Source organism: Podarcis vaucheri, assembly GCF_965113315.1.
Source record: "Podarcis vaucheri genome assembly, chromosome: 2".
Lineage (NCBI taxonomy): Eukaryota > Metazoa > Chordata > Lepidosauria > Squamata > Lacertidae > Podarcis > Podarcis vaucheri.
In genome coordinates this window covers 115,914,319-115,929,856 of record NC_138760.1, presented here as the reverse complement: position 1 = coordinate 115,929,856, position 15,538 = coordinate 115,914,319, and the positions used below count along the sequence as shown (strand labels likewise).

At 45.9% G+C, this 15,538-nt stretch overlaps 1 protein-coding gene across 1 annotated transcript; it reads left to right on the top strand.

Moving 5' to 3' along the window:
* Positions 1 to 4,436: 4,436 nt before the first annotated feature.
* On the top strand, positions 4,437 to 14,071 carry MUC22 (mucin 22). The gene is made up of 4 exons (XM_082210528.1): positions 4,437 to 4,945; positions 6,165 to 6,875; positions 8,920 to 9,029; positions 13,434 to 14,071. The coding sequence occupies exons 1-4, from the start codon at positions 4,879 to 4,881 to the stop codon at positions 13,503 to 13,505; spliced, it is 960 nt and encodes a 319-aa protein (XP_082066654.1). The 5' UTR covers positions 4,437 to 4,878; the 3' UTR covers positions 13,506 to 14,071.
* The last annotated feature ends 1,467 nt before the right edge of the window (positions 14,072 to 15,538 follow it).

The window sequence follows — 15,538 nt, the reverse complement described above, 5'->3', positions numbered from 1 at the left end:
ACCATTTGGATCCCTTCCAGTCGGGATTCAGGCCTCATCATGGGACTGAAACTGCCTTGGTCGCACTGGTTGATGATCTCCGGCGGGCTAGGGACAAAGGTGAGAGCTGTTTCCTAGTTCTGCTGGATCTCTCAGCGGCTTTTGACACCATCAACCATAACATCCTTCTGGACCGTCTAGAGGGGCTGGGAGCTGGGGGCACTGTCATACAGTGGTTCCGCTCCTTCCTTTTTTTAAAAAAAATAATATTTATTAAAGTTTCACAAAAAATAAAGAATTTCAAAATTTAAACATATGAAGAACTTCAAGAATAAAAGCATACAGGAACAAAACATATAAAAAATACACAGTAACAAACCATTAACAAAAGAAAGGAAGGAAAAAAAGAAAAGAAAAACCAAAAAACAGAACAAAGAATAAATTAACATTTTCATCTCTTATAGTTCATTCACTAGTTTCTTGACCTCCTCACGCCTCCCATTTTGTATTCCAGTTCAAATATTAAATTCAGCAAATCCTTACCCTCTAGCATTTATCCTTTATCAATCCCCATTTACATTTTCTTAAAAATCTTTTTACCAATACCACTTCTTTTCAATCAAACGTCATTTTAACATTCCTTAATTTTACAGTGCTTCTGCAAATAGTCTTTAAATTTCTTCCAGCCTTCCTCCACCGACTCTTCTCCCTGGTCACGGATTCTGCCAGTCATTTCTGCCAATTCCATGTAGTCCATCACTTTCATCTGCCATTCTTCCAGTGTGGTTCCGCTCCTTCCTCCTGGGCTGTGATCAGAAAGTGGTGGTGGGGAATGAGTGTTCAGACCCCTGGGCTCTCACTTGTGGGGTGCCTTCAGGGTTCTGTCCTCTCCCCCATGCTTTTCAACATCTTCATGCAGCCGCTGGGAGAGATCATCAGGGGGTTTGGTTTGAAGATGGCAATCGTATTACATCAGGCTAAACATACCCAACTTGCTCTTAAGGCTTGATTTCCAGACCCTTTATTATCGTGGTCATCCTCATCTGCATTCGTTTCTACCCCTCCCAGAGCTACAATTCCCAGAGTTCGTTTGTTTTTCAGTTAATTTATATCACCCTTCTTTAGAGGACCACAGGGGCATTCACAATGTAAAAACACCCCAGTTTCCTGTGAAGAAGGATTGATTGTTTTAACCACTCTGGGAATTGTAGCTGTGGGAGGGGAATAGGAGTCTCCCCACAACTATGAAACTGCAGCTCCCAGAATTCATGACTATTCACATCTGAAGGCAGCCCTGTCTAGGGAAGCTTTTTAATGTGTGATATTTTATTATGTTTTTTTATATACAGTGGTACCTCGGGTTACAAACACTTCGGGTTACAGATTCTGCTAACCCGGAAGTAGTACTTCGGGTTAAGAACTTTACCTCAGGATGAGAACAGAAATTGTGTGGCGGCAGCAGGAGGCCCCATTAGCTAAAGTGGTACCTCAGGTTAAGAACGGTTTCAGGTTAAGAACGGACCTCCAGAATGAATTAAGTTTGTAACCAGAGGTACCACTTTATGTAGAAAGCAACACAGAGTGGCTGGTGCAACCCAGTCAGAAGGGAGGGGTACAAATAATAAAATTATTGTTATTATTATTGGTACCATTGTCCTTTAAATGTGAGGTGTGAATGTGGCCTAAATTCCTGAGAGTTCTTCATTAAGCCTTGGTGGGCAGCACATGGTTGGCCTGACTGAATTATTGACAGCCCTGCCTCCTGTAGAGGGGGATTGGGGCCTGCTTAAAGGAACATTCACAATAAAAACTATTCTCTTCAGAGTCAGTTATCAGGAGGATATGCAGCATTGTCCTGAAGAGAGATTCTGAATCCCATAAGGTCAATGTTTCTTCATTGTTGCCTTATGGGCACCCAACCCAGTCTCAATTCTTTTATTTGCCATCTTGCCTTGGCCTCCCACTGCAAGGGGATGTGTTGACTTACGAATCAAACACAGTGACGGCAATGACTCATGCACAGCTTTGGTGAGCAGCAAATGCTCCCAAATAGGCAGTTAGTGGCACAGGAGATGGGTTTCCATGCTTACTGATTGTCCATTATGGGCCAGTTAATGGCTTTTCAGAGCTTGCACCTAAAGAAGCATGCTTTGGAGGTTGCTTGGTGCAGTTCAGGAGACGGCGCCTGTGACTCTAATAACTGTGTAGTCAAGAGAAGGAATGGATCCCGCAACAAAATGTTGCAGCAGCGTGGCATGCTCCCCTGTTAAGGATTCCAGTCACGCTGTGCCTCTGAATACCAGTTGGTGGGGGAAGGACAGCAAGGGAAATGCCACTGTGCTCCAATCCTGTCCACCAACCTGCAGAGGACCCTGGACAGTTAAGTCCGGTCAAAGGCGACTCTGGGGTTGTGGTGCTCTTCTCGCCAAGGGAGCTAGTGTTTGTCCACAGACAGCTTTCCGGGTCATGTGGGCCTGCTTCTGCTCAACAGAAGCTTCTGGCTCAACAGGACACCGTGATGAAACCAGAGCGCACAGAAACACCGTTTACCTTCCTGCCACAGCAGTACCTATTTATCTACTTGCACTGGTGTGCTTTCGAACTGCTAGGTTGGCAGGAGCTGGGACAGAGCAATGGGAGGTCACCCCGTCGAGGGGATTTGAACTGCTGAACTTCCGATCTACAAGCCCAAGATGCTCAGTGGTTTACAGTCTACAGCGCCACCTGCATCATAGATAGCTGGTTGGCCACTTTGCAAGACTATTTGATTAGACAAGATTTTGGTTTGATCCAGCAGGGATCTTCTTGCTTTCTTAGTCCCCCTCCCCATTACTAATATTTTTTCACCCCAGGAGTCAGTCAGTATCTCATAGCCAATGAACACATTCCTTCATTGGATTCCATACAATTCTCCCATCAAAGAGGTCGTCTGTATTTTTCAAACCATGTGATTACCCCAACTTCGCTCATATTCCGCGTGGGTTGGTGCCTTTTGGCAACGGCACTCAGAGCCCGGAAATAAGAAAAAGGAAGTTTCTGACGAATGTAGCTTCTTCCATCTTAGTGTTCCCGTGGGAGAAGTCGCTACTCCAGATCTGCCTTTGATGTGTTAAAAGATGTCTTTGAAGAGCATTTGGAAATTTTACAAGCTGTATCAAAAATAATGTGAGATCTGGTACCACTATCCTGAAAGTTGCAATAGGTTGATATAGAACTTCATTATGAGATCTCAACGGGAATGCCCTCATGCTGCAAAACTAACTACAAAAACAATTATGCAGGGAGAATGCTAGCAGGAATGTGGGGCTTTTCCCCTCACTTTCCGCCACATGTACAACTATCTCCTTGTTGGACAGAAGCCCTAGGTGTGTCCAAGATGCAGTGAGTTCTTTCTCCTGAGACCAAGGTGACAGACATGCCAAAACTAAGAGAGGCTGCGGGGTGAGGCCTTCAGGGACGTTATAGATGTGTCCCTTTCCTACAAGGATCACTCTCTTGCTGCTGGCGAGAATGAAGGTGTTGGCAGAAGAATAACACTCTGAGGAAGAGGGAAACATTCACTTAGAAGAGATCCAATTCCTTGCCAGAAGAACAGCTATCCTCTGGTGTAAAGGATGCTCTCAGGCATAGGTCAGCAATAAAACAACACAGTGCCCGATGCCAGTGAAGTTCACTCTTCATTCAAAGAAACAAAACTGCTCAGGTCTAGTGATCACAGCAACTCTTCCCAGTAGGTCTTGCCCCAATGAGGCAGTTGCGAGGACTGAAGGTCCCCACCTTTGCATTGCTCTCTAAGGCTCCTCCTCTTCCTAAGGAGTCTGAGACTGACGCCTTGTCTGTCTCTGTTATACCCTCTTCATTTCTACATCTGGGAAACCAAGGGAGAGTGGAGCTGGTTGAAGCAGGAGGGGGAGACTCTCTGTTTCTTCAGCAGCCGGATCTCTGCTTCTGCCTCTGATTCTAGACTGCTCTCTGACACATCCTCTTCCTGCTCACTAAACCCTGTTGCCTCTTCAGCTTCCGACATCACCACCTCCTCCCAGTCTGCTCCCTCTGACCACTCATGGTCATCCCATCACCAGTTCCCTGGCTCTGAGCCTTCTTCCTCTGGGGGTTCCCTAGCTGGTGTGTCCCACCACTCCTACATTAAGGTTACCAGATTGTTTTCAATGAATCCGGGGACACTTTTCAACTTCGATGGATTTTGTATAGGGACTGATTTGTAAATCCGTGGACTGCCCCCAGGAAATGGGGACATCTGGCAACCGTATGCTACACCCAACCAGTCCACCATGACAGTTACTTGTCTGGAGGTGGGAAGATCCTGCAGTAGGTGATTCAATTAGATAGCTGGATGTGTAGTGGACATGCAGAGCGCAGAATATACAAATGTAAGATTATTATTTTTTTTAACCCACCATATCTGAGTTGTTATGGGCGCTTCAAAACATGGTGATACCTATGGGTTTAAGGAAGTCCCTTCAGCTCTCATGGTCTCTTATTCCTTTGCCCCTAGAATATTCAGATAATGCTCCAGTTTTCTCTTCCATTTCCTAGAAAGGTTTTCTAGTGAGAGGAGATGCAATAAAAAGAAAAACTGGAGAAATCTGGTTTGGAAATGCTCTGACCCAACTGGAAGAAAGGATTTAGCCCCAGATGAAAGGCTGTTTTATTACACTTTACTGGCTATAATTTTCTCGCTGCCCAACGCCACCGGATGAGTTCCCTTATCACTGGGCAGAAGCACCTCCATTTTAATGGAAACACTCCTTGGTGTCACTGGATACCAGGCGACCTCCTTCCCATAAAACCATCCCGTTTGTTTTGTTCCCATAAAACCATGCGATCGCTGGCACTCCTGCCTCAGGCAACCGGTGAAGTCGCTAAGGAGCAGCTACAATGGAGCCGGTGCTGGCTGCCCCCTGGAAGATCATCTTCCCAGCAATCCTGTGCCTTGCGGAAACCGGTAAGACCTCCTGCATTCACAGCCAAATCTGGTGCATATTTACTTGGAAGCAACTCCCGCTGTGGTCAATGGATCTTGCTCCCATGTAAGTGTGCTTAGGATTTTAGCCAGTGTGTGTGTGTGTGTGTGTGTGTGTGTGTGTGGCAGAGGCCAGAATTTTTGACACACAAGCTGCAGACAGTGTAGTGTAGTGATTACAGTTGATGGACTAGAACTCAGGAATTCAACCCCCTACTAAGTCTGGAAGCTCTCTGGGCGACCTTGGGCCAGTCACCAACCTCATGGAGTGGTTATGAGGATAATACAGAAGGGAGAGTGATCTATGCCACCTTGAGTTCTTGGAGCAAATGTGGAGTGTCAATGCAATAATAAGCAAATGAAAGCCATCCCTCCCACTGGGCAATGTGGAGCAGGCTGTCTCATGCAGCAGATTTGGGGGACCTTCCCCTGTTGAGTTGGATAGCTCAGTTGGTTAGAGCATGGTGCTGATAATTCCAAGCTTGCAGGTTCAATCCCCATGAGGTACAGCTGCTTATTCTTTGATTGCAGAGGGTTAGACTGGATCAGGGTTTCCCAAACTTGGGTCTCCAGCTGTTTTTGGACTACAGCTCCCACCGTCCAAAGCTAGCAGAACCATTGGTCAGGGATGGTGGGAACTGTAGCCCAGACCAGCTGGAAACTCAAGTTTGGGAAACATTGAGCTAGTTGATCCTCGGGGTCCCTTCCAACAAGGTTGTCTTATATCGTCAGACCACCGCTTCGTTTGTCTAGCTCAGTATTGTTTACAAAGAGTGGCAGCAGCTCTTCCCAAGGCTAGCCGTACCCGGAGATATTGGGGATTGAACCAGCATGTGCTCTACCACTGAGCCATGCCACCCCTCCCTTCAGTATCCAGCTGGGAGCCAGTGTGGTGTAGTGATTAAGAGCGGTGGACTCGTAATCTGGTGAACCGGGTTCGCTTCCCTGCTCCTCCACATGCAGCTGCTGGGTGACCTTGGGCCAGTCACACTTCTTTGAAGTCTCTCAGCCCCATTCACCTCACATAGTGTTTGTTGTGGGGGAGGAAGGGAAAGGAGAATGTTAGCCGCTTTGAGACTCCTTCAAGTAGTGATAAAGTGGGATATCAAATTCAGACTCCTCCTCTTCTTCTTGCATGAAAAAACTATGAAGGTGGTAGAGAGAATTTCGGTGCAGGAATTTATATATTTCTTATTTTCAGCACCCACAGGTCCCGTTATCACCGAAGGAACCGCTGCAGAAATGAAGATATCACTCAGCGTAAGTGGCGATACCGTCACTACAGTACACTGCGCTTTGCCATTTGCAACAGCTGTGGATGTTGCCTTAATGGCAGCCCACATCTCTCAAGGATGTACAGTCATATTGACTCTAAATGTCACAGCTCATGGGCAAAACACAGTTGTTACTGCTGGAGGAAGTACCACCACCACCGTCAGAGGAATTACTAGAGCCACCACTGGAGAAGTCGGCAACAATGCAGTTGGTGGTGAACTTGAAGGCCCCATTTTGGGATGTGCTGCCCACACAACCACCCCTGACGTCTCCTCTATGGCTTTGGAAGGTTCCTCTGAAAGCACCTCTCCCAGCGTCAACAGTGCTGCTTCTACAACCCCCCCATCTGCTCCCTATGCAACTTCTCTGGGTCCTGAGAGTGTTGCTACAGCAACCCAAACTGGAGCTGGGTTGGACGTTCCAGGAAGTGACATCAGCTTCTTGGGGGAAGGCTCCCCTGGCCAGGAAGATTTTGCCTCGACAGAAAACCTTGAGGATCTGACCCTCCCTTCGACAGAGAATTTTACTGGCACCGTTGCTGTGGAAACTAACACCCCGCAGCAGGAAGAGACCACCGTCACCGTCCCACCTGTAAATGCCACTCCCACTCTTAGAAAGTCCACGGTCCATGCGGAAGGTAATAAGCAACCTATCTATAGCCCCGCTGAGTTGGCTTCTTCAGGGTAGAACTGCATGTTACTTTAGGGCACTGGGCACAGTTCAACGGCACAGTATCTGCTTTCAGTTCAGTGGTCAATTCAATTCATCACGCTTTCATAGAATCCTAGAGTTGGAAGAGACCACAAGGGCCATCGAGTCCAACCCCCTGCCAAGCAGGAAACTTTCGATTCAGGGCTGGGAGAAACCCCTGCCTGAACTTCCTTCTGGTCAGTGCAGGCATTGCTGGGCTAAGGTGGGCCATTGGTCTGATCCAGTATAAGGTAGTTCCTAGGTTCCTACTTCTGCAAAGTGGTTATTTGCTTTGGTAAACCCAGAGCAGACTCCAAGTGTCCCTATTTTTCAGGGACAGTCCTGGATTTACAGAAACCGTCTCGGTTTCTGATTTGACCTCAGAATGATCCACTTTTCCTTAGGGTGTCCCTATTTTCATCGGAGAAATGTTGGAGGGTGTGGAGTTACTTGACCCCTGAGTCAAGGAGATAGTATATAACCTTTAGAAGGCATCTGGGCAGCCCTGTATAGGGAAGCTTTTTTAAATGTTTTATTATGTGTTTACAGTCATACCTTGGGTTACAGATGCTTCGGGTTGCACAATTTTGGGTTGCGCACCGTGCCAAACTCAGAAGTACCAGAACTGGTTTCAGCGCATGTGCAGAAGCACCGAATCGCGACCTGTGCATGTGCATACGCTGTGCTGCGGGTTGCGAACGTGCTTCCTGCACGGATCACGTTCGCAACCTGAGCATCCACTGTATATATGTTGACAGCTGCCCAGGGTGGCTGGGGCAACCCACCCAGTCAGATGGGTATAACAACAACAATATAGGGCACCCCTGTCTTCCTCAGAGGAATGTTGGAGGGTATGCAAATAGTGAGGAGATGGGACACTTTGTGGGGGGAAACTGGTGGGTGGAAGGAGGGGGTGCCTAACCCTTCTTCTGTCTGCTGATTCTCCCAGACCTAAGGACATTCCTCCCCACCCTACACTTTGGAATGCAGACATGGGGTTTGGAATCCCACGTTTGCCTTGCAGTGGCTGGGGCTGGTTGGAACCAGTAGGATGCTAGGCAGGGAGACCACCAGCAGGTGGAGCCAGAGTCAACGACAGGCAGAACCAACAAATTCTAGCCTTGTCTGCCACTGTCCTCCCTGCTGAGTTCTACAAGGGCAACGGTGAGATGGAGGAGAGGATGGTGTGGAAACTGACAGGCAGTAATGCAGCCCCTTTGAACGCGTAATATGTAAGAAGGCAGGCAGGTGGGGGAAATGAGGTTGGTGGCTCCATTCAGTCTTAACGGAGGGCTGTGGGTTTGAGCCCCATGTTGGGCAAAAGATTCCTGCATTGCAAGGGGTCTAACCCTACAATTCTATGATCCTACAACCAAGCTGGGACGCAGGTGGCGCTGTGAGTTAAACCACAGAGCCTAGGACTTGCCAGAAGGTTGGCGGTTCAAATCCCCACGACGGGGTGAGCTCCTGTTGCTCGGTCCCTGTTCCTGCCAACCTAGCAGTTCGAAAGCACATCAAAGCGCAAGTAGATAAATAGGTACTGCTCCGGCAGGAAGGTAAATGATGTTTCAGTGCGCTGCTCCGGTTCACCAGAAGCGGCTTAGTCATGCTGGCCACATGACCCAGAAGCTGTACACCGGCTCCCTCGGCCAATAAAGCGAGATGAGCGCCGCAACCCCAGAGTCGGTCACGACTGGACCTAATGGTCAGGGGTCCCTTTACCTTTACCTTTTTACAACCGAGATATGACCCAGTAATGGTGGAGGGGATGACAAGGAAGCAGCTGCAGCAGCAGCAGCAGCAGCAGCAGCAGCTGGAAGACAGTTCAACATTCTCACTACTTTCAAGCAAAAATCTGAGCTGGAGAACCCCCAACTCCTCAAGCTGCCCTGTGTTTGGAATGTGGATCACCTATAAGAAGTTGTTGATGAGTAAATTGAGTAAATTGTTGTCAGTTTAGTTCACATATCTTATTCCTGTTGTTTTTGTAGAGAACACCACATGCCATCCCAACTGTGGCGCTTTTCCAGGATGGGCCACAGTTCTCCTATGCCTGACAATGTCATTCTTCATTTTCATGCTGGTTGGCTTCCTGTTTTTGGTAAGTTTTTATTATTATTATTAAGAATTGGTCAGCTCTGGGTCCAACGCCTGTGAAACCTCACCAGAGCAGATAGATAGTGTTTACAGCTGCCTGGAAGTCAGGCGGACCCTGAAGGTCTCTGAAAAAGGCAGGGCACTCGGGTGCAGTAGAGTAGAAAGCTAGTCTGGAACTTTGTTCCCCGTGCCTGTTTCCCCTTGTTACAAAAGGCTTTTTCCTCCTCCGCAAGTATGCCCAGGCCCATTCATTTGGCACAGGACACAACTGTCCCAAACGTGAACCCTGGAGGAAAAAGCCATCACTTTGATGGGAGTGATCCTACTTCAGAGAGGGGATGCTTAAGCAATTTATTTAATTGGTTGTTTTCTTTAATGCAAGACTGGGAGCATTGCAAGTGGGCTGCACTGTGATTCATTTGAAAGTGTGACTCTCTGCTAAGTCCATGAACTTAAATTCTCCTGTTAGGTATATGAGATCAATTTCATTTTGTGAGATACCTTGGGTGGATTTTGTTCGTAAAGACAGCATAGGAGCTATTTAAATCAGAGTGGGGAACCCTTTTCAGTCAAAATGCCACATTTAAGGGCTTGGATGCTACTTTTGGGAGGAGCCAGATGCCAAAGTGGGTGGAGCAATGGAGATTACCTTTTTCCTTTGCATGGCTAGAATGTAGTATTCATACCGTTCGACTGTCCTGATTTAGGTGGGACATCAGAAGCCATCTCGGCTTCTGATTGGATCCTGGAATGTCCTGTTTTTGGTCTGGTGCTCTGGCGCAAGTCAGCTGGCTCCCACAAGAGCTCAGGACCAAAACAAAAAACAGAAACAAGCTTCCCAATTTGGATCACCCAGATGTTGGAGGGTAAGTGTATTCAGTACAAAACTAGGGGTTTCTGAGCAGTGAGGGGTGTAACCTGGAGAGAGACCTGAGGGTCAGATAGAGAGACACAGACAGCTGCATTTGGCCCCTGTGCCTGAGGGTTTCCCACCCCTGCTTTAAATAAATAAAATACAATAAGGTTGCAAATCTTTCCTCTCTTCCAAGAAGCTCAAGGAAGCCTACATGGTTCATCTCCCCCCCCCCTTGTTTTATCCAGGTTGTGGTAGATGAAAAGAGGGTGAGTTTAATAGATGAGCAGGGATTTGAATCTAGGTCTCCCCAGTTCTAGCTAGTCCAACCACCACATCACATAGAACCATGGGATCTTTTTAAAAAAAATGATATTTATTAAAGTTTCAGAAAAGATTACAAAAATAAGAAAAAGAAAAGAAAAAAGAAGAAAAAATACAAAATACAGAAAAATGAAAACAATAGAACCATGGAATCTTAGAGTTGGACATCCTTTAGCCAGATATTTCCATTTGCATTCTGCTGCCTAGAGACCACAGCACACAAACTGCAGCTTGGTGGCCCTCACCCTTCAATAATAATAATAATAATAATAATAATAATAATAATAATAATAATAATAATAATTTATACCTGGCCCATCTGGCTGGGTTTCCCTAGCCACTCTGGGTGGCTTTCAACAGAATATTAAAATACAATAGTCTATTAAACATTAAAAGCTTCCCTAAACAGAGTTGCCTTCAGATGTCTTCTAAAAGTCTGGTAGTTGTTTTTTTCTTTGACATCTGGTGGGAGGCCGTTCCACAGGGCGGGTGACACTACCAAGAAGGCCCTCTGCCTGGTTCCCTGTAACTTGGCTTCTCGCAGTGAGGGAACTGTTACTCGTAGCCAAGTAGGATTGTCTTCCATAAACACAGTTTTAAAAGTGAGCCTGTAAGTGACTGTGGAGGCCAATTCTGGATCCACACGTCCTTCCACAGTGGGGACATAGGTTTCTGGGCGGGAGCTAATCACGGTGAGGGTTTGCCAAGCGTGGCTTCCTCTTAGCACGTTTCTCCCTTGCGTCCTGAGTTTGAGCATCTTCAAAATCCATAATAATAATAATAATAAAATCCTTCCAGTAGCACCTTAGAGACCAACTAAGTTTGTGATTGGTATGAGCTTTCTTGTGCATGCACACAAAAGCTCATATCAATAACAAACTTAGTTGGTCTCTAAGGTGCTACTGGAAGGAATTTTGATTGTTTGTTTGTTTTGACTACGGCAGACCAACACAGCTACCTACCTGTATTCAAAACCCACAACACCTTTGGTGGAGGCTGTTCTCTTATTGGAGCGCTCGCAGGCCAGTGTTTCCTATTTGTTAGTGTTCATCATCAACCTTTTATTCGACCGTCAGTCAGAAAAAAGTACATTTGTCAATACACAGTTAAAAGCTCCAGGAAGATTTTAGAACTTAGCCAACACTAAAATGGGCTAAACAGATAGCCCCATATCAATACAATCAATTTGTTAGTGTTTATACTACATTTTTAAAGATTTGCCTTGAGAGATTCTTTGAACCTCTTTTGTTGACCACCAGCATCACGCTTACCATTTTTCAATTCAGATAGAGTGGTTGCTTTGGAAGACGATAATCAGGCATCCGCACAACACCCACCCTGGCCTTGACCTAACAGTTGTAGCCATGGCCAAGAAGGCTAGAGGGAAAGACCTGGAATGTGAAGATGCTCTTAAGTTTTAGGAGGAAGAGGGAACTTAGGCTGGATCCAGATGTGCAGCACAGTCAGAGCTGGAAGGGTGTTCAAAGGTCATTGAGTCTTTCGATGAAAGAAACCTAGTAATGACTACAGTAGAATGTGATAAATGTTGAGGTAACCGGACGGACTGTGTCATTTCAGACTGGAGGTGATGGCAGATGATCTTTCCAAATGCTCCTTTGTGTTAAAGAAACAAAACAAAATCCATCCACAGAAAACCAGCTGAGCAGGCTAAGGGCTGGGCTGGAACCTTTCTCCCTGGTGTTTTTCATTTTCTGTTTGCACAGTGTTTTGCTTTGTCTTTTTAACCGGAGAGCGCACGCCGTCTGCCCTGCAACCCTCAGGAATGACTCGCTCTGCCTTATTCCCATTGTTCAAATCAGGCCTTGAATTTTAGTAGCACAGTTCAGTAATTGTAGGCTCTGGACTTAATGCTCTTTCAGGAGGGTGGCTGTTCTGGTGGTAAACTGTATTACTTCACATGGACTTATGGGCACCCTCTTAGGACGCATGCATTCCAACATTTCTCTAATGAAAATAGGGACGTCCTAAAGAAAAGTGAGGGACGCAGGTGGCGCTGTGGGTTAAACCACTGAGCCTAGGGCTTGCTGATCAGAAGGTTGGCGGTTTGAATCCCCGCGACGGGGTGAGCTCCCGTTGCTTGGTCCCAGCTCCTGCCTACCTAGCAGTTCAAAAGCACGTCAAACTGCAAGTAGATAAATAGGTACTGCTCTGGCAGGAAGGTAAACGGCGTTTCCGTGCGCTGCTCTGGTTCGCCAGAAGCGGCTTAGTCATGCTGGCCACATGACCCAGAAGTTGTACGCTGGCTCCCTCAGCCAGTAAAGCGAGATGAGCACCACAACTCCAGAGTCGGTCATGACTGGACCTAATGGTCAGGGGTCCCTTTACCTTTAAAGAAAAGTGAGATATTCTGGGATCAAATCAGAAACCGGCATTACTTCAGAATGTGCATTACTTCTTCACTGGTGTGTTCGTTGGGGTGAAATCCTGCTCATTCTGCTGAATAGGATGGCCATAGACATCTGCCCTCCAAGCTTTACCCTAATGGCACCACTGGCCTTAACTACAGTGAGCTAAGTCAGAGATTCAGGAAGCTGTGGCCCTCCAGTTGTTGTTGTTCCACCAGCCCCAGACTTGTCTGGCCAATGCTCAGGGATGATGGGGGGTTGTAGTCTGAAAGACTGCCTCCTTCCCAACAGACCCTCACGTGTGTTGAGATCAGCAGTGGGGACCTTTGTGGCAGTTCCACCTCCCTCAGAAGTTTGGAGTGGGGGTCTTCTCCGTGGTAGCCCTTCAGTTGTGAAATTCACTCCCTGCAGAAGTGTGCCTGGGCTCCTCACTATACGGCTTACGGCTTTTTACCTTGGCCTTTGACCCCTGAGATGTGTGTTTTCAGCGCCCTCTCTGTTCCTGCAGCTATAATCTGTTTTAACTGTTTTTAATTCTGAATTTTTAATTGTTTTTACCTGCCCTGGGACCTGGGCAAGCAATAAATTTAATAGCTGATAATAATAGTAGGCCAACAACATCTGGGAGGGCCACTTGCACCCTATCCTTAAGTTAAGTGATGGTAAAAAAGGTAAGGAAATATTGAGCTGAAGTGGCAGCTGAACAGTCAGGAGACCGTATAATCGCGATGACCTGGACTTGGACCTTGGGTGCGCCTCACTGAATATTTTGGAAGCACAGAGTGCCATCACCTATGAATCACAGCACCTCCTTATCAAGTCATGCAACATACATTCATATATATATTCCCTCTTTTCTTCCTAGTTTCCATACTGGACAAAGGTTGCACACCCCACCACTGTGGCCTGCAGCTCAGCCCTTCGAACGTCGACTTAGCAGTTTTCCAGAGAGAGAGAGAGAGAGAGAGAGAGAGACCGCTGAAATGTCCAAATGAGTCGGCTGTGTAGCTGCTTTTCTAGATGACGGGGTTTTTCTTTCTTTCTTTCTGTTTTGCGGCTTCGATATGTTTACTTTTGAAATAAAAATCCCAGACAGTGGACAGTTTTCACCCACTTGAATTTTGACTAGCATATGTAATCACCAGCCTTCTCTTGACAGTCCCAGAACCTGTTTCTAGTGACAGGACCCAGTCTTGGAAACACGTGAAGTTATAGGGAAAGGAGAGGGTTTCTGTAATTGGTCACTGGGCCTGAGATTCTCCAATCCTTTCATATATGGTGGCCCACAAAAGAATGGGAAAATTCCCATTAACTTCCTGATTGGCTCCCTTCTCTATGCCCAATTTTCAATAAAAAGGCAAAAAGAGAGCCTTTATTGTTGATCTACGTACAGTGGTACCTCGGGTTACATACGCTTCAGGTTACAGACTCCGCTAACCCAGAAATACTACCTAAGGTTAAGAACTTTGCTTCAGGATGAGAACAGAAATCGTGTTTCAGATTAAGAACGGACCTCTGGAACGAATTAAGTTCTTAACCTGAGGTACCACTGTACTGTTTACCTAGTTGATCCTTGGTCACACACCTTGATATTTAGGGCTATTTCTTTCATTCCTGTTCATGGTGAATGATCATGTGCTTTTTAAGGGACAGTAGCAGCAGATGAATTGTTTTCTCCTTACAGAGCTTGAAGTGTTGTTTTTTTTTTGGGGGGGGGTGTACCTGTTGAACATCTGTCTATTATGAAGTTGTTAAAGTTACAGGAGCTTTGCCAGAAAAGGGGAGGCAATTTTCATGATTCATAATTTGTTTATGTTACTGAAGACTGGATGAATTAGTACCAATGAGCTGTAGTTCCTGAAGCTTACAGGAGGAAATTTTGTATTTCTTGATTCTTTCTGTTAAATGCCTTTTGTGGGATTGGTTTGTGTTAATGAAGATGTTGTGACATGCTAACCATGCGTTCTGGTTGTTCATGTTTGTTCATGTGCCCAAGGAAGATGAGTATTTCTCAGCTTTTTTTTTTTAACCTAACATCTTCATGGGCTTTCTCCCATGTAAATGTAAGCAGGGTTGCATCTGAATTTACCGTATTTTTCTGTGTATAAGATGAATTTTTTTTCTTAGTTTTTATACATGGGGGGTTGTCTGATACAGTGGTACCTCAGGTTACAGATGCTTCAGGTTACATACGCTTCAGGTTACAGACTCCACTAACCTAGAAATAGTGCCTCGGGTTAAGAACTTTGCTTCAGGATGAGAACAGAAATCGTGCAGCAGCGGCGCGGCGGCAGCGCAGCGGCAGCAGCAGGAGGCCCCATTAACTAAAGTTCAGGTTAAGAACAGACCTCCAGAACAAATGAAGTTCTTAACCCGAGGTACCACTGTACATGGTTTTCAGCAGGGCGATCAACAACTTTTCTTAATAAATTCTTAATAATTCTGGGTTCGAAAAAATAGGGGTCATCTTATACATGGGGGCGTCTTATACACAGGAAAATACGGTACTTCCATGGTGTGGAGTCCAAAATACAGATGGGTCCCGACCTTCTAGTTGGGTACTCTAGACAGCAGCTACATTCACATGACAGTTTATTCCATTTTCACTGAGTTTCCCTGTTGATTTCCACATTATACTTGAGCATTCACATGATGTAAAGGCCACTTCCTGAACCATATAGGAATATATACATACGCATTGTGACTTGTCATTATTTTTATTGACTACAGTTTAGTAATTCTTTATTGTAATTGTTAAGTGTAGACTGCTTAATTGTTTTTTGCTGATATTTAATTCTGCTGTTTGCTGTTATATTCTAATGGATTATTGAATATTGCTCTATTTGATATAAGTTTTTTTAAAAAGTTATCATGACCCTTTTTTGTATCGGATCAGATTGTGGTTACGTGTGTGATCTTTGCTATCTATTTTGTCGTTCCTTCAGCTTGCGAACCGCCTTGTGCATCGTA